General features: G+C 39.3%; 1 protein-coding gene across 2 annotated transcripts in view; it reads right to left on the minus strand.

Moving 5' to 3' along the window:
• CLSTN2 (calsyntenin 2) overlaps nucleotides 1-25,046 on the minus strand; it is a 695,827-nt gene that overhangs the window by 44,822 nt on the left and 625,959 nt on the right. For both annotated transcript variants that reach the window (XM_039489461.1, XM_039489460.1), the window contains one exon: nucleotides 1,075-1,237. In XM_039489461.1, coding sequence (XP_039345395.1) covers nucleotides 1,075-1,237 — 163 coding nt within the window. The remainder of the gene's footprint in view (nucleotides 1-1,074; nucleotides 1,238-25,046) is intronic.

A 25,046-nucleotide genomic window follows, 5' to 3' on the forward strand; every position in this document is an offset into this window, starting at 1 on the left:
GAGGGCCCCCGAAGACTGGCTGGTAATTACTCAAGACTATCTCAAACTGTGGGTAACTATAATGTTTGGGGTGCTCTAAACCTATTGCTATAGCATATATGCATGTTTACTTAAAGCCTAATAAAAAAGTAGTTTTACGTAAAAGCACTCTGGTTTGCATTAATTATTTATTAAACAAAGAAGTTGTGTCCCCATTGATTTATTCCTAACACCACCTTAAAATAAAAAAAAAAATAAAATAAAAAAAAACAGTTATGTTACCATTGCTTTGGGTTAAAAAAAACCTGGGTAACAGGAGAGAGAAAACATTTAACAACAGAAAGGGAATACATCCCTTGGGAAAGTATTTTTCCCTATGTTGAGCAAATTGTACACGTTGTTCTATTTCATATTAGGAAGTTGTTTTTGGTTTTCTGGTTTTTTTAAAGTTAGGTTCCTGTGTATGAGTAGACGGCAACAGAGGGAAGGTTAACAATGGAAATCTAACTGAAAGAAGGGAAATTTAGAGGAAATCTGATGGAGGAAGTTCCTAGTGCATGAAAAAAAATGTGAAATAAGAGACAGAAGTACAAGTGGCAAAAGGACAGGAAGGAGGACTGGGAAGAATTCACGGCATAAGAAGGGGAGCAGGAGGCAAGTAAGGCTAATATATAAGCAGGGCAAGCTGTGTAGGGTTTTGAGGACATGAACAATATCTGGATGGGCTTGAAGCTGGAGACAAAAAAGAAGGAGGTTAGAGAACTCAAGACAAAAGGTAATGAAAATTAGCCTCATCTCAGTACATGCACAATGCAAGCCAAGTACATTACTGGACAATGGAAATATAGGGCCTGCTTCTGCTCTCAGTTCCACTACTTTTGCCACTGTGGAACTTCATTGATTTCAGTGGTGTTTCTTCTGTTTTACATCAGTGCAAATGAAAGCAGAATCAGCTCCCGTCAGCCCCACAATTCCTTAAAAAAAATTATTCTTGGTGCACTTCACGTGAGAGAGCCGACAGGGAAAAAAATATAAACACTCTGTAAATGGGTTTTAAATACTTTCTCTCAGTTTATGCACCCTTGATTGTGTTACCTTGCCAGCAAGCACCAACAGTTAGCTGCATGGCTATGTGTGATGGATGAATAGGCCAATCATTTGTCACAAGGTAAGGCTCATATGTCGTGCCGTCCATATATAAGGTAACCACAGGAAACTCAACATTGACGACGTAGTAGTGCCATTCTTTATCACAAATCTGAATAATAAAAGAAATGAAAGATCTTTAGACCCTTTGTCCTGCTGCTATTTTCATGCAGAATATATTCTTTTGATCATGTTATTTCCAAGACCTGGAATTCTACTGGCAGAAGCAGATAACAATTACTGCACTTTAGGCTGGGAAAGAGCAATGTTAACGTTTTTATGGATATATTTTTGACACAATGCTATGGTATTTAGCCTGTAACTCTGTGGTTACATCTCTACACAGGCTGGTCAAAGAGGAGAACTCTCACTGAAATTAACAAAAGTCAAACCAATGTTGACAAATATCACAACTGGCACACATGTGTGACACATTTTAAACAAATTCCTCTGAAAACACATTCTTTAAAGCGATAGAGCAGAGTGAAAATTCAATGGGTTTAGCACTTGTTGTGCATCCTTACATTACTTAAGTCAGATTAATTAGTTAACACATCAGAATAGTTAATGTTTGTACAGACTTTCAAGAATACAAGGCTCTATAAAAGTGCTCAATAGTGGTTTTTGTATCTAACCATGATTATTCTAGACATTCCTTTTTTCTTTACTTTAGAAAAGAATTTATTGCTCAGGGTGTTGATGAATTATTAGCACTCGTTTGACCCAAACATTATTATTTATTAATATAAATTACATTGCCTCGGTGCCTAAGGACCTCAGTCCTTTGCCCTAGGCACGGTACAAATGGAACAAAAAGATAGGCCCTGCCTCAAAGAGCTTTCAATCTTTGTTTGGGCAGGTAACATGAAAGTTTCCTCATGCAAATCTATCAATACAACTCAGTCCCAGCCAACATTTTAGCTGCTATTTCAAATGTGAGATCCTATTCTGTTATGCCAATGTACCTCTGTCTTGAACGGCAGTGCCCTCAGTTAATTCCATATTTCTACTACTTTTGAGAAGAGAATGCCACCCATGCCAAATCCTGTGTGATCATTTGTGAGATGGATGAGGTTAAAATGATACTACCACACCCATTTGCACTTGTAACAAAAATACAGATTTGAAACAGGCCTCCAGATATGAAAGTCTATGCAAACCCCACTGCATTCCTAGCTCCCCGATCCCTTCATGAAATCTTTCAGATTTTCAAGTTCAAAGGCATAACTTACAATAAAGTGAGTGTAAAAATGTGTTTTTAAAGATGAAACAGTTTCAGTCATCACTTGCAACTTTGAAGTCTGTACAGATAATTGTTTTCATGTTTTAAGGAAGTGAAACACTTGAATGCAGATATTGTCCCTGTTTTCCTGAGGCGAGCAGAAAGGTAAGTGATGTTAAAGGGTAACAACTTTGTCCTCAGTTGGGTTAAATGTTATCTGTAGCAATATCTGCCCTTTGAAAGAAAAGCTAATGTTTTGTTCCAGAAGACATTTCAACAAGAGCTTAATCACTTCCATTTCAAATGGATACATTTATTATTGCAGACATCCTGGCCAAACGGCAAGAGATAAACGCAGCAACATGCTGCTGAAGCCTTCCTTTCCTAAGCAATATAGAGCACAAATGTTTTCTGAAGGTTAAATGAACTAAAACCAAAATTGAAAGTAAATAAATTGGAAAACTGAAAACTCTTTTGAACAAACAGCAACAAAAAATAGGATTATTCAGTCTGCCCCTTCAAGGAAAAGCAGTGGTTCAAGATTCCTGAACTAATTGTGATGCATCAGACCTACACATGTCTATCTCGTTACATAAAAGAAAATTATTGATGTGGCTGGATATGAGATACTGTCAACACATGACACAAGCCTCAGAGGTTATAGTCTACAAATTTCTGAGGGCTCTCCATAGGTGCCTCTTTTTGCTGTTATAAACAATACTCTTTGGGAGATATCAAGTACCACTGCAGATAAGCAATCCTTGCTATATCCAAACAGAGAACAAAGACATTTTAAAATGATAAAGACCAACACTCTGGGGAACCCTTGTGGTATATTATAACAACCTGTGAACATGCAGCTAGTTGGATTGCTCAATTGACTGAACAATCAGATAATTATACAGGAACACGAGATTAAATCACTGTGCTGAACCAGGATATGATTCCACTTAATCTAGTACCCTGGGTCTGATCAGTATTGGATTCTTCAGAGAAATATGTAGGTGTCCGTCATGTACAAAATAACATGTCTATGGGGAAATTTATAGACCATATGATGTGTTAGTCCTTTACCCCTAAGGTATTAAAAATAATAGTTAAAAGAAACCATGGCCTAAGTAACCGCATCTGCTTCTTCACTATGCTAACAGGAGTGTAACCAGCTCTGATCCTAAATTTGGACTCGAATACAAAGTATACACTTTGGTAGTCTATGTATTTTGTGTCTTTGATTCCAATCTCACACCATTACAAAGCAGGAGTAATTCCATTGAGAGCAACGAAGTTATGACCGTATAAAATAGCCATGAAATGACAATGGGGCCCAGCATGCCTCACACTCATGCTCTCAACTTAGAATTGTGTCATTCTCACTTCAGTGGGAAATCACAGCGGAGAAAGCCTCCTAGGATTACAAACTTGACAATGTGCTAGACTGGGGTGGACAAGGCAGAAAGGTCAAATGGGCTCACAGAAGTGAATGCGCTTGCATAGAATTCGGTCAAAATAAGTTTATAGCAGTTTAGCACAATATGAATGTTTCTTACGTTTCCAAACGAAACAAAGACACCACTTTTTTTTTTTTAACACTTTTTAGTCTCTGGACTACATCAGTCACTGAGTTTTATGGCTAATTTTATTTCTGCTGCATTCTGTTGTGAGCCTAAAACTGACATGTGCCACATTGGCTGTGAAGAACTCAAGAAACACCCACACACCCTTTTTGAGGGCCATTTAAATGCTACTACTTTGGCAAGCACCACTATTATGGTCACCACTTTTACAAGACTACGATAAATTTTGTTAAAAGTATGCCTTATGAGATATCATTTGAAAAGCCATAATCTGCTGAACATCATTATCCTGTTAAAATGTGTGTATCAACATTGTATGAGGAGTTATTAGATTCTACTATGTATCATTGTCATAACATGCTCCAAGCAGGCATAAACCAGTTTTTTCAGAGACTAAGATACACTAGCACCCTGCCAGGTGTTAAAGAGCTATCATTGGCTTAAATATCCCTTTGTCAGCAACAAGGTTTAAACAAGAAATTTACATTTCAACCATCACATCCACAAGAGACTACTTGTTGCCTGCACCCCAGTTGGTGGTAATCCTCAAAGAGAGGAGGGTGGTCTAAGAGAGAGACAGTGTCCTCCATTTCACCTCTCCTCCTCCCAATTCTCTGCTCATCTCTCAAATGCTGAATTAAGGGGAGTGATCCCAGGCTGGAAGGAGACCCAGCCTGTGAAATTTACAGCAGTGTATGGTGAGACAAAATCTTTGCTTTTACGTTCACTTAGCTTGTTAAGTTAAGGGTAATATGCAAATTAACACCTATTTTCTTTGGTAGCCAATCCTAACTTTTATGTATCATCATTTGTAATTACTTAAAATCTATCTTTCTGTAGTTAATAAACTTTTCTTATTGTTTTATCTTAACTAGTGTGTTTGGATTGAAGTCTGTGGGAAACTCTATTTGGGATAACAACGTTGGAGCATATATCATTTTTCTTTGATGAAATGATGGACTTTCTATGTGCTTTCATTGTTCTGTAGTGTGCTGGACAATATAAGACACACATTTTTGGGGAAGAAGGCTGGGACTAAGAATTTGCAGGTGTCTCCCTGTATGTAATTGAGGAATGACTGGTCAGAGTGCTCGTGGGTTTATCTGGGAGTGAATTTGCATGCTGAAGGTTGTGCAAGCAGACCAGCAGTGGATGTTCTGACAGCAAAGCAGTGTAAAAGGCACCCCATGCTAGAGAGTTAAGGGAACACTGCTCTTGAATAGTACAGACTGTGCCCTGGGGAATGTCACAACCACCTACCTACATTTCAGAACATTAGATAGCGTATTTTATATAGCCTGGACAAATCCCAGCATCATCAGATGCATCCATTCATTGCACTAACAAATTTAAGAGCCTAGGGCCAGATTTTTACAGGTATTTAAATGTGTCTAAATACCTGTAAAAATCCAACTACATAAGCAGGTTGGTGCTTAGTGGAATTTTCAAAAACATCCGAGCAGGTTAGGTACCTAACTCCTGTATTATTTCAATGGTAGTTACATGCCTAGGTGCTATTGAAAATCCTACTACGCACATATTTGCACCTTCAGGCACCTAATAACTTGCTCTGGGTCCTTTATAGAAGTGGTTATGCCAGAAGAAGCTAATGAAATTATCCAAGACAACAGGACTTAATTCCAATCACTCAGAGAGCAGCTGCAGTGGGTATTTCATGTGTGGCCATGTTTCAAGAAATAAAATGATGAAATAAATAATTGCAGCATGTAATTTGTTGTGTAGCCATTTCAGACACCTTTTCTGAACCTGTTGAAGCCAATATGTTTTCCTACATGCATTCTACTGTGGCAACAGAACATAATGCAACCACTAAAATGAAGCCGTTAAAGTAAAATGACGAAATATATTGGTTTGGCAAATCAAGATTTTTAAATCAGATCTGGTAAGAATTTTTTTAATACCCTAATTTATAAAGCTATCCTAGTGAGATATTACACTAGGGCCAGGGTGGTCTAATCACTTCATCATGTCAGTCTGCCTCTCCAGTTCATTAATCAAATCCCAACTAAATAATCAGCTTGGAGGCTCAATGGTATTTATAACCATCAGGATGCATTTTATATAATAGAGAGCTGAGGAAGCTGACCTGGAACAACATTTCCTCAGCTCTCGTCCACTCACGCCCCTTCTCTACCTACGCTACATTGATGACATCTTCATCATCTGGACCCATGGGAAGGAGACTCTGGAAGAATTCCACCACAATTTCAACAGCTTCCATCCCACCATCAACCTCAGTCTGGACCAATCTACACGGGAGGTCTACTTCCTAGACACCATGGTACAAATAAGTGACAGTCACGTTATCACCACCCTATACCGAAAACCCACCAACCGCTATGCCTACCTTCATGCCTCCAGCTTCCATCCTGGACACACCACACGATCCATCATCTACAGCCAAGCGCTGAGGTACAACCACATTTGCTCCAACCCCTCAGACAGAGACCAACACCTACAAGATCATCACCAAGCATTCTCAGAACTACGATACCCGCACGAGGACATAAGGAACCAAATCAACAGAGCCAGAAGTGTACCCAGAAGCCTCCTGCTGCAAGACAAGCCCAAGAAAGAAACCAACAGAACTCCACTGGCCATCACCTACAGTCCTCAGCTAAAACCTCTCCAACGCATCAACAGTGATCTACAACCCATCCTGGACAATGATCCCTCGCTTTCACAGGCCTTGGGAGGGAGACCAGTCCTCGCCCACAGACAACTGCCAACCTTAAGCATATTCTTACAGCAACCACACACCGCACCATAGTAACTCTAACTCAGGAACCAATCCATGCAACAAACCTCAATGCCAACTCTGCCCACATATCTACACCAGCAACACCATTACAGGACCTAACAAGATGAGCCACAACATCACCGGTTCATTCACCTGCATGTCCACCAATGTAATATACACCATCATGTGCCAGCAATGCCCCTCTGCCATGTACATCGGCCAAACTAGACAGTCCCTACGTAAAAGGATAAATGGACACAAATCAGATATTACGAATGGCAATATACAAAAACCTGTAGGAGAACACTTCAATCTCCCTGGACAAACAATAACAGATTTAAAGGTAGCCATCCTGCAGCAAAAAACTTCAGGACCAGACTTCAAAGAGAAACTGCTAAGCTTCAGTTCATCTGCAATCTTGATACCATCAGCTCAGGATTAAACAAAGACTGTGAATGGCTAGCCAACTACAAAAGCAGTTTCTCCTCCCTTGCTGTTCACACCTCAACTGCTAGAAGAGGGCCTCATCCTCCCTGATTGAACTAACCTCGTTATCTCTAGACTGATTCTTGCCTGCATATTTATACCTGCCTCTGGAAATTTCCACTACGTGCATCTGACAAAGTGGGTATTCACCCACGAAAGCTTATGCTCCAATATGTCTGTTAGTCTATAAGGTGTCACAGGACACTCTGTCGCTTTTTACAGATGTAGACTAACACGGCTACCCCTGTCACTTTAAACTGATGTTTTTCTCTTTCATTCAATAAAAGCCATTTATCTCCTCTTCCCTAGTAACTGCTGCATTCAGGGGCAGCTCCAGGCACCAGCACAGCAAGCATGTGCCTGGGGTGGCAAGCCGCGGGGAGCGGCCTGCCGGTCGCTGTGAGGGTGGCAGGCAGGCGGCTTTTGGCAGCGCGCCTGCGGGAGGTCCGCTGATCCCATGGTTTTGGCAGCAATTCAGTGGCATGGACGCTGATGGCGCGGCACTGGCGGACCTCCCGCAGGCGCACTGCCGAATCCGTGTGACCAGCGGACCGCCAGCAGGCACACCGCCAAAAGCCGCCTGCCTGCCGTGCTTGGGGCAGCAAAACACAGAGTCACCCCTGGCTGCATTCATCGTCCTTAAAATGCAACCCACCTCTACACACACACACACACTCTCTCTCTCTCTCTCTCTGCAGCATCCTTGTGGAAAATCAGTAATGTTTAAGGGACACCCACATTGCTTTTTTTTTTTTTTTTTAACCCTACTGTTCCTAAAATTACTGCCAAGGAAGTGAGGCAGAGATGGAAAATGATCCCTTTTTGAAAGATGTTTACTTTGTGCATTTGACAGTACTTCGTGTTTGGTTAGTATCTCTGTTCCCTTATATGGTCAGTCAGTCATGCCTCCCCCAATAATTCATTTGTATGGGAATTTCCAGGATAGGGCATCCTGGAATTTATGGCACAATTCGTTCCTTAGAATTGCATTGTAAGACGAAACATTGTAAGTTGAAACCGCTTTTCCCATAGGAATCAATGGTATAAAGCTGGGATTGGTTGCTGAACCAAGGCTTGATACACTATTTTCACCACAATAACCCAGATTTTTGTACTAAATGAATTATAGATGACTAATGTAGCAACATCAATGTATTTATTTGGTAAACTGCATTCAGATAAACATAAAATCGCATATGCTTTGAGTTTTCAGAACTTTTTGAAGGGCTCTTGGCTGGAGGTTTCTCTGAAGTCTGGGCTGCAGGTTTCTCTGGAGTCTTCTCTGCAATCTTAAAGAAAGTGTCCAAGGAAGTTTGTACAGATGAATTGGGCTTGCTTTTTACAGAGTTGCTTGTACCTAACTTTATGGTCATGTTATAACAAATGGTCTTTGCGGTTGCTTGTCTGACTGGCTTCCATGGACAGGATAGCTTGTTGCCGGGTAGCCTTGCCACTTGTTTTTCATTGGCTCCCAACCCCGGGCTCAGCCAATCAGAAAGCTTGAACAGTGAAATCAGTGATTGGCTGAGGCTCAGCATCTGATGTGTGCTGTTCTCCCTGCCAGCTTTCCTTGGAAGGGCGAAACAAGCGTCGTAGGGACGAAATGGGCAGTCAATTGAAAAGCGTCATAAGTCCAAGGGCTTTTTGAATTAGGGGAGGGAACAATATTGAAAAATGAAGGGAAGTGGGGCCTGCTCCGTTAAACCTTCTGGTTTGTGCTTGACTCCTCTACCTGATGCCTTCATCTCCCTAGTGCCCATCAGCCTGTTGCTTCTCCTCTCCTACACCTACAGCACAGGACGTTGCTGACTCTCCCAATCCCTTGAAAGCAGGCTTCCTTTCAAACTTTATCCTCTGGATACTTCCTCAGGTTTACCTCCATGGACAGCATCATTTGGGGATGGGGGGAAGTTTGGTAGCAGAGTAGAACAAATAACTGACGATTAGCTAGAAAAATTAACTTTATCTATAAAGATTTGTGAAAACTACTTTTCAATGTGTAAATATTTTAAAATAAATCACTGGAACACTCAACTTTAAAATATTTAATATAATAAAAAGATTTTCCTCAAAGAAACTTTCCTTTTCCCCTACTTGTTGTCCATCAACAGTTTTGCCTTGTCCATAGGATGACTTGCTTGAAGTCTTCAGGTCCAGTTATTCTCTTCTCAGTATTCATGATTCCTTTGTGCTGCTACTTGGCTGGATGAGTACTTAAGTCCAAGAAGAGACTAAATAGGTTACACATTAATTTCAGAGGGACTTAAATTCCACAAACCCTCTGGATCTCTTGTTCTCTTACCTCCTAGGATGTGCCGCCACTGGCCACTTTAGGGACTGCACTAAGTGCATATTCTCTGACACAGACGGGTTTGTGAACACCTTGTACTGATGCAAGGTCTCTCCGAAACAGGTTTTATGACACTGGCCCGCCTATGGACTGGTGGAAGTAAAACAAGTTCTGGGTAAATCTGGGCTCACACTTGCTTAACTCCACCTCCGTGCTTGGTTTTTTTTTTCTTCTCCCTTCTCTGCTTTTTCACCTCTCTGCTTTATCTAGTGCCAGTTTCCACCTCCAGGCTGCTGACAGGGTCACCGAGAGCGGGTTTGGGCCCCAGTGAAAATTTTTTTCGGGCCTCCCAGCAAGGGCGGACCAGCCGAGAAGCCAGGCCCCCTTCTGGACCGCCAGGCCACGGTGATTTGTACCGGCTTCCTTCCCCGCCCCCTCCCGCCTCGTCGGCCCTGGCTGCTGCTGGCCACTGACATAACCAGGCCGCAGACATAACCCAGCTGCCTCCACTGCAGGCAGGAAGGGGTTAATCCCTAAGGATGCATTGTGCACCAGGGCCCAGGGACCCTGACTGCAAAGACTTCAGCTAACCTGGCCAGAGAGGTGTCTCAGTAGGGGAGGGTGCCTAGGGGACGGACTTATAAGTAAGGCTAAAATTATGTCACGGAGGTCACGGAAGTCATGGAATCTGTGATTTCCAGAGATCTCTCTGACATTTTCTGCTTTAACCCTAGGGCGGTGGGGCTAGAGCTGTCAGTCAGCAGGGGCCCTGGAGCTCTCATCTACCATGCGCGGCGGGGTCCCTGCAACTCCCAGCTGCCAGCCCTGGAGCTATGAGCCACAGCAGGGGGCTCCACACAGTTCCCAGCTGCTGTGGGCGGTGAGGGACCCCAGCATTCTCAGCCACACCCCGGATCTCTGAGCCATCACGGGTGCCTGGGGGACTCTGGCGCTGCAGCAGCAGTGGGTGCTGGATTCCCCCATACCCATTTTGTCACAGTTATTTTCAGTAAAAGTCAGGGAAAGGTCATGGGCTTCCATGCATTTTTATTGCCTGTGACCTGTCCATGACTTTTACTAAAAATAACGGAGACAAAATTTTAGCCTTCCTTATAAGAGGTGGATTACAATAAACTCGACTTCATCCAAAAATATTGTTCAATCATCATCCACACATGCAGCATGTAAATATTAAACTGAGTTACAATTTTTAAAATAACGTGGTTATTCGGGGCCTTAGATTTCACACCAAAGACAACGCTCAAAGCCAATCCTACAATAAACTATCTAAAGATTTATTCATTAGAAAAAAGGAAAAAAAGAGTAATTTACAAGGTTAATGTAGGTAAATATATACACACAAATGAGTTACAGTCTTAAGTTTCAAAAGGTAATAGAAGTTTCTCTAATAAGCAAGCTCTATCCAAACCCATGCTAAACACAGGATCTCTTGCTTATGCCTAGAAAACCTTGCCTCGAGAGTCCAAGCAGCATAGAGATGCAGCTCCTCCTTGTTAAGGCTTTTTATTCCTACCCCCTTTCTTCTTTGAGTTGCAATCTTAGCTGATGGGAGAAATTCACTTGCATGTGAATTCATGGGAGGGTGGGAGAGCACTCAACAAAGTCTTTTGTCCTCTGATGCTCCACAGTAGTGTCCATGGGCCTTCTCTGTTGGGCAGGAGCTAATATCTTCTTTTGGAAGCATTTCAGTCTAATTCATGTCTCTTTCCTGTCTGGTGAGTTACAGAGGCTTACAATGCAAATGCTCAAGTATTACCCTACAATATGGGATAGAGATGTTCTAAGTCAGATTAATACAGGCAGGAACTTTCAACAATCATTCATAAAGTCTAAACACCAAGCACATTTTTATAACTCTGATACCTATTTTAACAATACTAACACACAGGTGAGTCAGACTAATTCCAGATAAGTATTTATTGGTGTTCAGTTGAGGTTTTGGAATGATCTGGCACCTGGTTTGCCTGCTTCCTCCTCTGACACCATCTCCTCCACCCAAGCTGTTTTGTTTAGAGTTCAGTGTGATCAGAGCATACCTACCAGATCAGGGATCCACACGCAAGACAGGCATTTCCCTGCTTGTTCTTCACTTGGTTTGAGGATCATGATGGGGTTTAGGCATGAGATAGATATCTGGGTGCCTGCTTGAGGCAGCAGTGCACGTGCCCACAGGCAAAAATGTAGGTGCCTATGAAACATTTACAGTAAAAAATTAGGTGCATAGTGATTTTAAGCACCTACAGGGTTAGGCAGCAGTTGAACAGGGGTTTTATGAATTAAAGTAGTACCTAAATCTATAGGTCTATTATGGGAGTTGGTGGGTGAGGTTCTGTTTTCTGAGATGTGCAGCAGGTCACACTAGATGGTCCCTTCTGGTCTTAATGTCTATGAATCTAATTTTGGGGTTTAGGTGACTAAGTCCCTTTGTGGATCTGGTCTTATGTGCTTTAATTTAGCCATCTGTAAAATGAATCTAGGAATAATACCTATTCACATGGGAATGTTCCAAAAGCGGTGCCTTTAAGATGATTGGCTGAAAATGCTACATACAAGAATTATCATTATTAAGGCTACGATTTAATCATGGGTAAGTCATGGGCAGAAAAAAAAAAAGGGATGGCCCCTGACTTGTCCATGATTTATGCCATAAATACCCCTGATTGAATCTTGGTGGTGGGGGGGAAGGTGTAGGGGAGGAACCGCAGGGAGGAGGGGCACTGCCGCTACAGCCATCACCAGAAGGGAAGCCCCGGGGAGCCCGTTGCTGCTCCAGACATCACCTGGGTGCATGAGCCCTGAGGTGCCCACTGCTGCTGCCCCAGCCTCCCCGGGACTGTTGCCAAGAGCCGCCGAGCTGCAGCTCCTCCTGACGCCCCCAGGACCGCTGCTCAGATGATCCCCAGGGACAGCCGCATCAGCCGCTACTTGGGCAGTCTCTGGTGCCAGCTGCATTGGCCACTGCTTGAGCGGTCGGCCTGTGGCCGCCAGAGTAGTGGCCAGTGCAGCTAGCCCCAGGGCCAGGGCTGCTCCGGCAGCAGCTGGTGCGTCTGGCTCTGGGGCTGGAGCAGAGGTGCTCCAGCAGCGGCCTATGTGTATCCGTAACTTCTACAAACTCTGTGACAGACATGGAGCCCTAATCATTATTGAACATGACCATTCTTTATTGAAATAGTTTACTTTTACAACCTCATTGACATCAACACAGATGGGCTTGTGTAGTTCAGGAAAGTTTGGGTACTTTTAACTGGGTAGTCCCACCTAACTCTACAGAATGTAGGTCATGTCTCCCAACTGATGTATACCACCACCACTTGGAATGTCACTCCAAGATATATTAGCCTTACAGCAGCATGTCTGTTTGCGAGATCATGCAGGAGTACTTCATTAGCACTTTTCTTCCATCATTGTCACATTCTTCTTGGTGACCTTTCAAGCTGCTGATTTTCTACTGCTCAGCAGTACTGCAAACTTTTGTATTTTAGGCCACTGTTTACTATCAAGACTGTAATGGAGAAGGTTATTATTGTCAATTTATAACAAATCAAGATCTTTAATAAAGGAGCAACCAAAACCAGATAGGCATTGAGATGCCTAAACTGCCTGAATAATGATAGATCTCTCTATTTTTCAGTAAGACAGGTATGCTGGGGACTATGATCGTGAATTACATCATTTCCTACAGTAACACATTAGAAAAGGAGTACTGCTGGGAGTAACGTTACCTTGTAACTCTGAAAATGCTGTTCTCCCTCTATCAGTATCATAGGCCCTCTAGAAGAGCTTGTAAAATGTACTGAAAGGGAGGAAAGTCTTTGATGGCTTTGTTACTAATGAGTTAGAGGTATCAAGCCTTTTCCTCATCAATAGGACAAATATTGATCTTAATAATGTTCTCTTAACTCAGTATGTTTACTGTATTTATTATGCAGCAGGTCATACAGTGAATCCCGCTAGATTTCGCTATATGATACCTGTACATGGCTTATACATAAATTTCCACTGTTATACAGTTTTCCAATTTGTAAGCATGTCTCTATAGACTTTATAGAGGTCATCATTGTGAAAAGTTGGTAAACATGCAGAGATGGTTCAGGCTCTGCATTTTTATTTGACTTTACTAGAGAGGATAACAAATGCAGCTAGGAGAATTTCCCTTTGATCCTTTGCTTATGGGAATTAGCATTATCCACTCAGCCACAGCACCCAGATCAAACATTTTGCCCTGCTATGGAAGAGGCGACATGCTTTGTAAATCTACTTCACAGTTTTTCACCCATTACCATTCTACAGAATATAAACCATAGATGTTGGTTGGGTGGGGGAAGAGATATGAATCTGGGCTTAACAAGAAATATCACTTTTTTCAATTTATAAAATAATCCTTTTTGAAAGAGCTTTGTTAAAATTTACATATTCTGACACCATCCTTTTATGCAGATGACAGAAGACGGATAATTAAATGGATCCAATATATTTTAATGGAAAAAAAACCTCATTGTTAGAACACTCAGCACCAAGTACATACTGTGTGTCATCACTGTACTGCATACAAACTATGACTCCCAGGGTAATAGAGTCTGAAGATTCCAAAAGACAGCTTCATCTATATCTTCTATGGGTAGTTTATGCCTAAAGCACAGAACCAGTATTTGAAAGGAAATCCAAAAGGAGGAAATATTTGTTATCAATTCAGAAATTCCTGTGTCTCTGGATTTAAATTGAATTTTCCAGCCTGAAAATTATTTTTTTCTACATATGCCACCTAAGTCAAATGTGAGAAGAACTGTAGGTATTCTATTTGGGAAATAATTCATTGTGCATGAGATTGATTAATTTTGCATGAATGTGACCCAAAAGGTGAGCTTTCCCTCCATCCTGCTGTGGATTAAATGTATTGTTCCTTATGAATAGAAAACACTATAGAAGAAATCAAGTGAGCTTTTAGATTTTATTTTAGAAAATAATTTAAATTGTTTTCTTTTTTTATTGTCGAGTCTCATCTATTAGAAAACTAATGTTAAAGCATGTTAATGTAAAACAAGCTGATGAATATCCAAATGTCCCTAGCTGATAGTCACAAGGGGTTAGTTATATAAATATCGACAGGTCTTCTGTTTATTGCAATCCTTTTGTTATACTTGTGCTACTCTTTCTTCACATAAATCTCTTCTCTGTTAAATCTCCTTAGCAGAGAGGTTCATGCGTAATGCTGACTGATTAATGTGAGCAAATATGTTATTCAAATGATTTCACCTCTATTTCCTTCCCCGTATGGTCAGTGAGCAGCTTATGATTTCCTCTGATTTCTGTTTCAGAAATATTTGCCGAATATTTTTGGCAAATACTTCTCAGTCTGTAGATTTCTGTGAGTAATTCACTGCATGCATTTCATATTCAAGCTGACAAGCTGGTTAGTTTTTCATTGGAGATGGGTCACATGGTATATTTCTGTTCTCTAATAGGATGAGCATAGCCATTAGAATCAGGTCCCAGGGATGAATAAACAGGTCTATAAATGCCAAATTCATTTTTCAAAGTATTACCCAATACACACTTACAATTGGCTGGCAAGCATATTCATTTTCTGAGGGGGGTAATTGAAACACAAGAAGGGTGCAAACAATCTAATCAAATCCGTCTAACAACATTAATCATTACAGAATTGTTATTTTTCTTTGTTTCAGTAAGTGTTCTGTGTCTATTCCCTTTCTGCTTTCACATTTAACATCCAGTTATTGGCTGCATATGCCAGCCTTATTTAATCTAAACATTACTGCCCTGAAAAGAATTTTAACTGACTTTTGAGGCAAAGCATCAGCCCCACTATTCATGATTATGTAGAACTGTTTAGACTGCAAAAAACAAGTTACTAATAGCTCTACAGGCTCTTCATAACATTTATAATAAAACGATTTTTTTTTTTTTGCTTTTTTATAAATTTCCCTTTGGTTTTCCCTTCACTACATTTATATTTTTGCACCTACCTAACTTGCCACTTTGCTTCTGGAACTGTGAAATGAATATGCTTGCCCCTCAACTGACAATAGATAAAGTATGAAGGCAATTGTTAAGGGAGGATGGAAGAAAAATATACTGTATATTGCGAAAAGAAAGAATCAATATACCCAAACCAGTTAAATTAATGGACTGTGGACTGAAAAGTGGCATCATATTCAGCAAGTTCAATGGTTTTCCATAATAAAGGATACTGTCGTGTACTTATCCTCCACATCAAACCTTCAGTTTGAATCTTAGCTTTTATAGCCCTGCTTGGATTCATACAATCTCTTGGAGCAAGTTTCTGAATACTGACAGCTGGTGGCAGGCAGTGAAAGGAAAAGCCAGATTGCTTTGCTCTGGACCAGCGCTTCTGAGCTTATGAGACTGCAATACCAATTCTGTTCCATATGTTAGCAGCAGAGGGGGTTATTAGGTGGTGCAGTTTGTACCCCCCTCTTAGGAGACTGAGTTTCCTATGAAAAACATGTTTCATTTTTGCTTTGGCAATAACTAGTATCTTGGGGCCATACCACAACCTAGATTTCAACAATACTGCAGCAGCACAATAAGCTGATGCTGTACAACCTTCACATATAGGTAGTCAATGTGGGAAATAAACTTCTTTCTGGGTTCATGGACTGTTTCAAAAATAATTTCTAAATCCAGCTCTTAAAAATTGCAGGTAGCATGATTACTGTTGCCCTTTCTTCTAACAACCTGTATTTTATTGTGATACCAGTGTTGCTTCTCTGCAGTGTCCCTCTCCAGTCCTGGAACAGAGGCAATCAAACAGCATGCAGGGCGATCTTTCTTAGGAATCTCAGCCCAACACCAATGTCCAGTTCCCAAAGAGCAACTCTAATCAGAGACCAAGGAAGACAGCAAATTCATTCTTTCTACCGCTCTCCAAGGACCACAGCCGCTACATAGCACTTTGTGTAACAGAACTAATAGTATGTCTCAAGATGTTAAGTTCCTCACCTTATAGAGTATTACAATTCCCTGCCACAATACAGAAATAAGCTAACTGATTTGGAAGTTATGGAAATCAAATGGCATCTAGAACAGCCTCACATTCTGAAGAGGAGGAAACTGAAGATGTGGGGCAGGGGAGGCCTGTGTCACCATCTTGATCTCCCTAATTGAAAGGGTAGTGCAGCTTTACACTGACATTTCTGAACAGGAATTTGAATAATTATTAGAGTTATTCCATATACATTATAAAAATGTGCAGGATTATATTGTATACACTGCTCAGGTAAATTTTGTATGCAGACTATATATTTCTACTTAATCTCAAGGAATATCTGTCCTCTTGAAGTTTTCATTTTTCAATTACAGTTACTTTACTCATACAGGATTAGAGTATGCTCTTTCCTTACTGTTTCATATTTATACTATTTAGGCATTTAGTTTAATTTAAAACTAACCTGCATCCTTGCTCTCATTTTTAAAGTATATTCCCTAGTGTTATCTGGAACACCCATCTAAAGTGTTCATGGGCCGTTTAGAAGACAACCATAAAGCTTGTTCAGTATCATTTTGGAAGACATGATTAGAATATATTGAGATGTCTCTAGCTGATGTTTATTGTATTATGTATTAATGATTTACCTCATCAACCCACAAACTGCATCTTTCAGAAACTAATTCTCCTCTCCTACCAGCACTGCCTATTTCTTAGCCACACTGTGGATGTCTGTTGCACGTTTTGAAAATGCTCTGATGCACTAACATACATGGAAGCTCCGCTTGTTACATAAAGATTATCCAATAATATAGCACTGAGAAATTTATTGTAAGAATGACCATTGGTACATAATTGCTCATTTAAACCATATTTATTCTACACATACATCTGTTGATTTCACTGGTTATTTCTCCTCATATCTACCTGATATTTTTGCAGGCAAAACATGGTTATTTTGTTAAAAAATCATTTAGTGATCTACCAAAGAAATCATTCTCTCTGTCCTCCCCATCCTCACCATACATATCCAAAAAGCGACAAAGAGTCCTGTGGCACCTTATAGACTAACAGAAGTATTGGAGCATAAGCTTTCATGGGTGAATACCCACTTCGTCAGACGCCAGACTAACACGGCTACCCCTCTGATACTTTACACATATCCAAGCAACCTTCCCACAGAGATTTCATCACAATTAGCACATTTTTGCTAATAATTTGAGTTTCAGTGAAAGAGCATTTACTGATGGAAGAAAGTGTCGTCATTTTTTTTACCAGCTCTAGTAACTACCCAAGTAAGTTGGCTCTAACTTTGATATCACACTCATACAAAAAAGACATGCTATGCTCTTTGATTTTTCTGTGATAAAGACATGATTGAATCCAAAAGAACTTTCTGTCTAATATATTTTCAAGGCTGAGTGACATAGCAAATGTTTTCTAGAGAAGGAGATAAATAAAAATATTGCAGTCACCCTCTGTCAATTGGGGCAAATATTTTATTACTGTGATTAAGTTTTAATCTGATTTGTGCACTGTTCTCAATTTACAAGTACCAAAAATAGATTAGACAAAGCAAGAAAATAAATCTTGAAAACTCAGAGTTAAACTGCCTGCCTTACATGCTATAGGAGAGAAGGTTAATTGTAGTATTGACCTCTTTGCTAGATAGATTCACTTAATCTTCATTCTCCTGATGACATTCAGCCAGACTGATTTGATAACTGTCTTCTAACATAGGGCTCTGTGCCCCACTTTGTTAATTCCTCAGTAGGAATATGTTTTACTCTTACTCTGCCATTTAATAAAGAACATTTTACTCCAACCCTAGATCATCTGGAACGCAGCGGTCAGAACCTAAGAACTTCAAGGAATTCAAAGACAAATCCCAGTGCATTATCAACAATAGAAGAAAAGAAAATCAAGCACAACTCATACCTCCAAAATGGGTCCCCCTTATTATGCCCTAGATCCCATTACTTCAATGCCAGGCTTCCTTTCTTCCATCACGGACTGTTCCAGATTGACATATATCTGGTAATTCATATTTTGGAGAGGATTCCCAGCTTGCCTTGCTTTTAAGGGAATAGACTATCACACCCTACAAACACAGTAGACCCAGGAACTTTTTTTTAATAGTATCTACACCACTGATAAGAAAAACTATGCCTGATTATTTAAATATATTTTTCGGATAAATTTTTATTGTAAAATAATGTAAATGGATTTAAAACCAGGTTGTATAGCAGTTTTGGATTTGCACTACATTCTTGCCTTTAATATTTTTTCTCACAGCCTAAAAAGAATTCAGACAGAAAAATATTTCTTATTTTTTTCCTGATAAAATTAATTAAAATTACTGTCAAAATGCTGCCTTTGTCAGACAATTTTCTTATCATGGTAGGTGTTCCAGATACAGGAAGAAGAAGATATAAGAACCTCAAAAGGTTCAGGGTTTGGATCAGATAAGGATCTGGACCATTAAATGGTCCCTTCTTTCCAACAAACAATTTCCACAAAGAGTTATGATAGCAATTTAAGTCCCCTGATATTTTATAATGGCATGTTTGTCTGCTGGCTGTTGGTGTCCAGGTTGTGATACACAGCAGCAGAGCATTTAAGGCATCCAGAGTTAGAGGGCAGGTAGTGCCACAAACTCTCACATTAACATAGCATCTTGAAGTTAGCTGGCAGTATGGTCAAGCAATCTCAAACAGGAAGAGTGTTTGATAGTGCTGATCTGAGATTTATTGGATAACTTTTCATCATCAGCAGCAAAATGCCCACTGAATATTAAAAAATCTGCTGTCATACGGAGAATTGCCACATTGGACTGGCTGTCTTCTCATGAGATTATGTAATACTCCTTTTAGTATTTCAGAAAGACACTAAACCCACCCAGAAATTCAAATTCATCTTTTCCATACATGTGTGGATTTCCCTGTTTCTCATGCAGAAAGCAGTTCAAAGTCTGTGTTCCAACATAACTATGAATGCCCAGAAAACATAAGTGCTATACCCCTCAAACCACTCCATATCTTCCAAACATCCAAAAGCCCATGGCCAATAGTGGACTTCATGACTTGTTAGTCATTTAGATAAATAAAACAAGACAAACTGAAAGCTAAAATCAGCCAGATGAACATCGGATAACAATCCACACCTCCTACAGTATTGTCCCATTTGCCCTTAATAAACCAGAATTTTTCAGTCTAGGATTATTCAGAATGATGTTCTTGAATGGCAGGAGATTCAGTCATTTACACTGTATATTTCTGTCTATTATGTTAAGGTTAAAAATAAATGTTTGGATCACAATTTTTATACTGCATACTTCCTTCTTCTCTTGGGGAAGTATAAAAATGAATCAGAGGTCACAAATTATTTCCCTTCTTTAAAAAGAAGTAGACTCTAGAATGAAGAAATTAAACAATCTGTTTACATTCATTACACAATGAGGAAGCTTCTTGCTATTCAGCTTTAGAATTAAGGAATGCCTGTGAATTCTGAATATGCCACTATCTGCAAAACAAACAGAAGGAGCCTTTTTCACTTTCATATTGGCATATTAGAACGGAATGGAAAAATAAATTACCCTAGTTAAATATAACATGTGCAGTCCTAGCAACAACATGGTCTCAACAGGTCATGGAAATACAATATAGCTCAAGTTTTCAAACTGGATTCTTTTCTTTTAAATGCCAACTGAGTGGCATGATGAAGATTTTTAGGTTAGGAACAGATATAGGGCTTCAAATCCCCACACGGGAATTTAATAAATCCTGCACCACCTCAAAGTTTTCACCAATTAATAAAATCCTAGCAACGCATGGTCCCTTTCTGTCCTTAGAGTTGTCCTGATTATCCTGGTAATAGACCGTCTGCTCCATTACTTCTACCTACCTTCTAAATGCTATCCTTAGTACTGATGTTATACTTGGTGACAGATATGGCAATTTCCTGCAATAAACTTAATTCAATGAGATTTTTCAAGGATAGGAATCTTTGGAGTCCATTTATTAAATGCAAAGGTTATGTAATATTGAAAGTCCCAAGAAATGTTATGAATTTCAAAGGACTATATTGAACAATGGGTAAAATAAGAAGGGACTTTGGGACATTCTCAAGTGATTTGCCTGAGGAATCTCCAGGCAGAGGTGAATGCAAATTCCCACCTCCAATTATGCGAGATCCAGCCTTGGAAGCTACATTCTGAGGAGGGGACCATTGTCTGCTGAGTAGCTTCTTCCTGGACTCTAAAGATCAAAGGCCCAAGACGTATTCATGAGTGTGCTTATTCTGAGCTAGAGCTGTTATGAATTTGTAACCACAGAAAATCGCTTCAGTGGGGTTTAAAGGACTGACTCCTGCCAGAGCCTTTGTTGGAGTTGAGGTGATCTCTGGTAAGCTTATTAGCATGTGTTTACATTCCTTCATTGTTTTCAATATTTTTTTTCTGTAACACTTTCACCTTCAGAATAAATGTGCTTGCTTAGAAAGAGCAGTGTAGTAACTTGTAACTGCCAGCAATTATGTTGTTCATAGCTTCAAATATTAAGCAAAGTACAGATGCTGGCCTGTTGGAAATATCACAGTGTAGGCGGGGAACTGCGAAGTCTGGAAAGTCCTCAGTAAGGAGGGAGAGAGACACGTCTCCACCCAAGATAGGTGACAACTGTGAGTCTAAAAGTGGGTGCTCCTCGTGGACCATGGAGGGGAATACAGGTGCCCTGAACTGTGACATACTTTTACAGAAATTATTATAATGACTTGAGGCTCTGTGAAATTTCATCTTACCCAGTCAATAAAATGCAATTCTGGCTAAAATGTTCCAAAGACAATGAACATCAGTATATTTCAGGAAAGGGAAAAAAAGCCAAGTTATGACTACACTGGATTTATGATGTTTAGGGAAAAAAACAATTGATGCTACACAGTATATAAGGTTATTACTAGAATTAGTAAAATCTGAAAGAAAAAAACCACTTTTTATGATTAATGAATACCAAGTTTTTTATTAAACTCAAATAATTTATTTGTGGAGCTAAGAAGGAAGAGTATTAACAAAATGAATATGCATTTTGGAACACACCAATTCTCTTCAGTGCCTCAAAGACACACACACACTTTTCCTATCCTTAGTTTATATGTTCATGATTTGGAAACTGTATTCAGGACACAAGTTAAGTATGTATTTAACTTTAAGTTTCAAATAAACACATACTTAACTTGTGTCCTGAATAGCAGGCAATTAAGTTCTTTCCTATATCAGGTATCCTATATTTTATGTAAAGAAACAAAAAGAGTCTTGTGGCACCTTAAAGACTAACAGATGTATTGGAGCATAAGCTTTCGTGGGTGAATACCCACTTTGTACATGTGTCTGATGAAGTAGGCATTCACCCACGAAAGCTTATGCTCCAATACATCTGTTAGTCTTTAAGGTGCCACAGGACTCTTTGTTGCTTTTTACAGATCAAGACTAACACGGCTACCCCTCTGATACTATATTTTATATACTGACCCTGGGCCTGATTCACCACATTTCATTGAAGCCTATGCAATTATTCACACTAGGGCAAGCGGGAATCTTAAAAAAGACTTCTTTCCTTTGAACCTCTCCACTGGATTTTTCTGTGGGAGGGGATGATTTTGGTCCATGGGACTTGGATTATCAATTCAGATCACAAATGAGTGCCAAGTCCACCTGCTTTTCAAATAACCCATTATTTTTCATCTTGTTTGATTTTACTATTCTGGGAATATTTTCTAATGTTGAACACATTCAGTAAAAAGGGTATTGACCTGAGAAGGATTTACCGCTGGCCAAAGTAGTTGACCAATACTGTCACTAATGCTAGTGCTTTGATCTATATTTCTGTCCCATGGTGCAGACAAACAATAGTATTTGTCAGAATGGTCAGCTCATTTGTCGAATAGTATTTATGCATTAAAATAATCACAACTTAGTTTGATTACTTTGAGATGTTAAATTATAACCTTGCCAGTTATACAGTAAAAACAAAAAAACGAAAAAAAACCACCACCCCCCCACACAAAAAACCTGTGGTCCTATTTATTCACACATTGTCAAGAGATATACTAAAATTGTTATCCTCTCAAATACAGTCTCTCTATTTGAACTGCAGACCATTTTAACAGTCTGCAAATGAATTATTTATGTACAGCATGTGGCAAAATTATCGCTCAGTATATAGATAAAAGATAATTCAATCCCCCTCCCTTTGAAATGTAGCAAGGCAGTCTTTAATGTGTATTCACCTTTTAAAATCTATTTCCTTAGGGGTGGGAGCAAAGAAGAATTCTACCTGCCATTCAAATATTCTTGCACAGTTTGCTAAGCACAACAGAATATCTCCATGGTCCCGCCTCTGTTATTCTGTTACTCTCTGAATGAAAAGATCAATCAATATTGTGAAATGAAGGTGTGCTTTGCTTATTAATCAATCTTGATACCATTATTTTTTAAATCCAATTGAACCACAATGCCTCCCACTGCACTGGGGGTGGGGGTTGACCCATAGTAAATGCTACAGGTTATAATTTTATGTCTCTGTTTTAAAAGGCTGTTTTGCCTTTCAGCATTTTAAAAATTATATTCCAGATGATGGACTACATCATGATTTATTTGTTAAAACAACTTTCCTGTCAAATGCCTAAAGGTTTAAATTCTGGAGAGCACTATGATATATGGTATTATCCTATTGCTTATGTGTGATCTGTATGAGACACAAGATCTTAAGACTCACAGTGAAAGTTTTTCTGAAACATAACATCTGAACAGGTTATTGGCACTTAAATAATAATAATGTAGAGTAAAGAAAACAGCTGCATAATTAGAGCCTCTAAATAGTCCCTATTCCTCCTGTCTAACTCTAATCTACCAAGTATTTGGCCTAGGTCACGCAATGAGACTTTACATTAAACCAATATTACTGAAACGTTGCATTTTCCCCTGGATATTTTATTTTATCATCTCTTAAAAAAAAACATGTTATGGTCAGAAATATGTTGACAAGAAATGCTGAGACACTAGAATCATGTATTCATGTAAACTGTACTGAAAAATGTACTAGGCTCTTATATTCTCTTGTTATTAATGCATATACTAAACTTGATGTACAAGCAAAATGGAACAGCAGTTTGGGCTTTGAGTAAAACATCTCTGAAGATAACTGGAATGAGCCTTTATCTACACATTCATTCTCATTTAATAGCGAGCAAATATGGAATTCCACTTTATTTCATTCATAGGCTATATAATTCATCTTTGAAACTAGCTGGCATTTAAAACACTTTCCATGATGCATGGGATCTGTCTTCTACTCAGCTGATATCTCTAGGGATTCTTCCTGTAGACACCATTATTAAGGGATTTATGATAACATTATTTTTCACTCTTTAGAGGCCTCAGTAATATGTATAGTCTACAAATTGGTTTTTGGTGGTAAACTAAATAAATACATATTTAAGTAGCTTTCTGAAACATGTATTATTCACCCAATAGGCTGGGAGAGAGACTCTTTCATGTCACTCTTTCAGTTACTTAGAATATATAATATGAGTATTAAAACTGTAGATCACCCTCATGCAAAGTAGCCCCTTGCATAGTATGCAGGGGGTGAGTTTTGCAGGCAGATGTCTATGGCATGATCTGGGCTAATGATACAACTTTTAACTCCGGATGCCAGGCCAGAAGTAACCAATAAATAGACCACAGTAACCGGTACTTTGTTTTAGGGAGAGGTTTTGTTTGTTTGTGAAATAAGCATTAATTTTCTTTTCATTAATAACACATCTGTTTAGTTGCTGAGAGTTTGCAGGCAAGACAGACAAATGATGCTACATTCTCCAAATTCTCCTGACTTCACAGAAAGCATGCTTAGCAATGGGATTTCTTATATGGGCCTCATCCCACCCTGTTCTATAGATAACCAAAGTCTTGTCTGTACAACATGGTCACTCCTAAAGAAAGAGTACTAATGCTATGATTTATTTAAGGAGTCTGTTTAGGTTATTAGCCATATATTAAACAAATAGATTACTCAGATAACATTATATATTTTGTAGATGTATTCTAAGAAATTTTCTATTTAATATCCCTTGTTATGGAGGCTGGCTATACATAAATATAATTTTACACACAATATTACATGAATTGTCTTACTCCTTCTTACAAAACGAAAGCGTTCAAATTAAATATCTTCTGGGTAATATAATAATAAATTAGTTGGAATATCACAGATCTTTGTACTTATATATATGCCTCCCATGAATAATTTAAATAATAAATTCTTCCCCTTTGGAAAATAGAACTCATTCCACTGAATTTGTTAAATATTTTCATTTCCAGAAACATGTGCTTGGAAATAATGCTATAAATTTGAAACCTTACTATTATCTCTTCAGGTATTAGTTATGCAAATCCTCACAAGCAGGGTTAGCAGAGAAATTTCCGATACTTGGCTAATGCATGTGTTTACTTGCTCACTTTCTGGAGAATATTCTGGGGAACAAAATCAGAATTTTATCCTGAGATTTAGCTACTCCTCTTCTGAAACAGAATATACATGCAGCTT

Source organism: Mauremys reevesii, linkage group 9, assembly GCF_016161935.1.
Source record: "Mauremys reevesii isolate NIE-2019 linkage group 9, ASM1616193v1, whole genome shotgun sequence".
Taxonomy (NCBI): domain Eukaryota; kingdom Metazoa; phylum Chordata; order Testudines; family Geoemydidae; genus Mauremys; species Mauremys reevesii.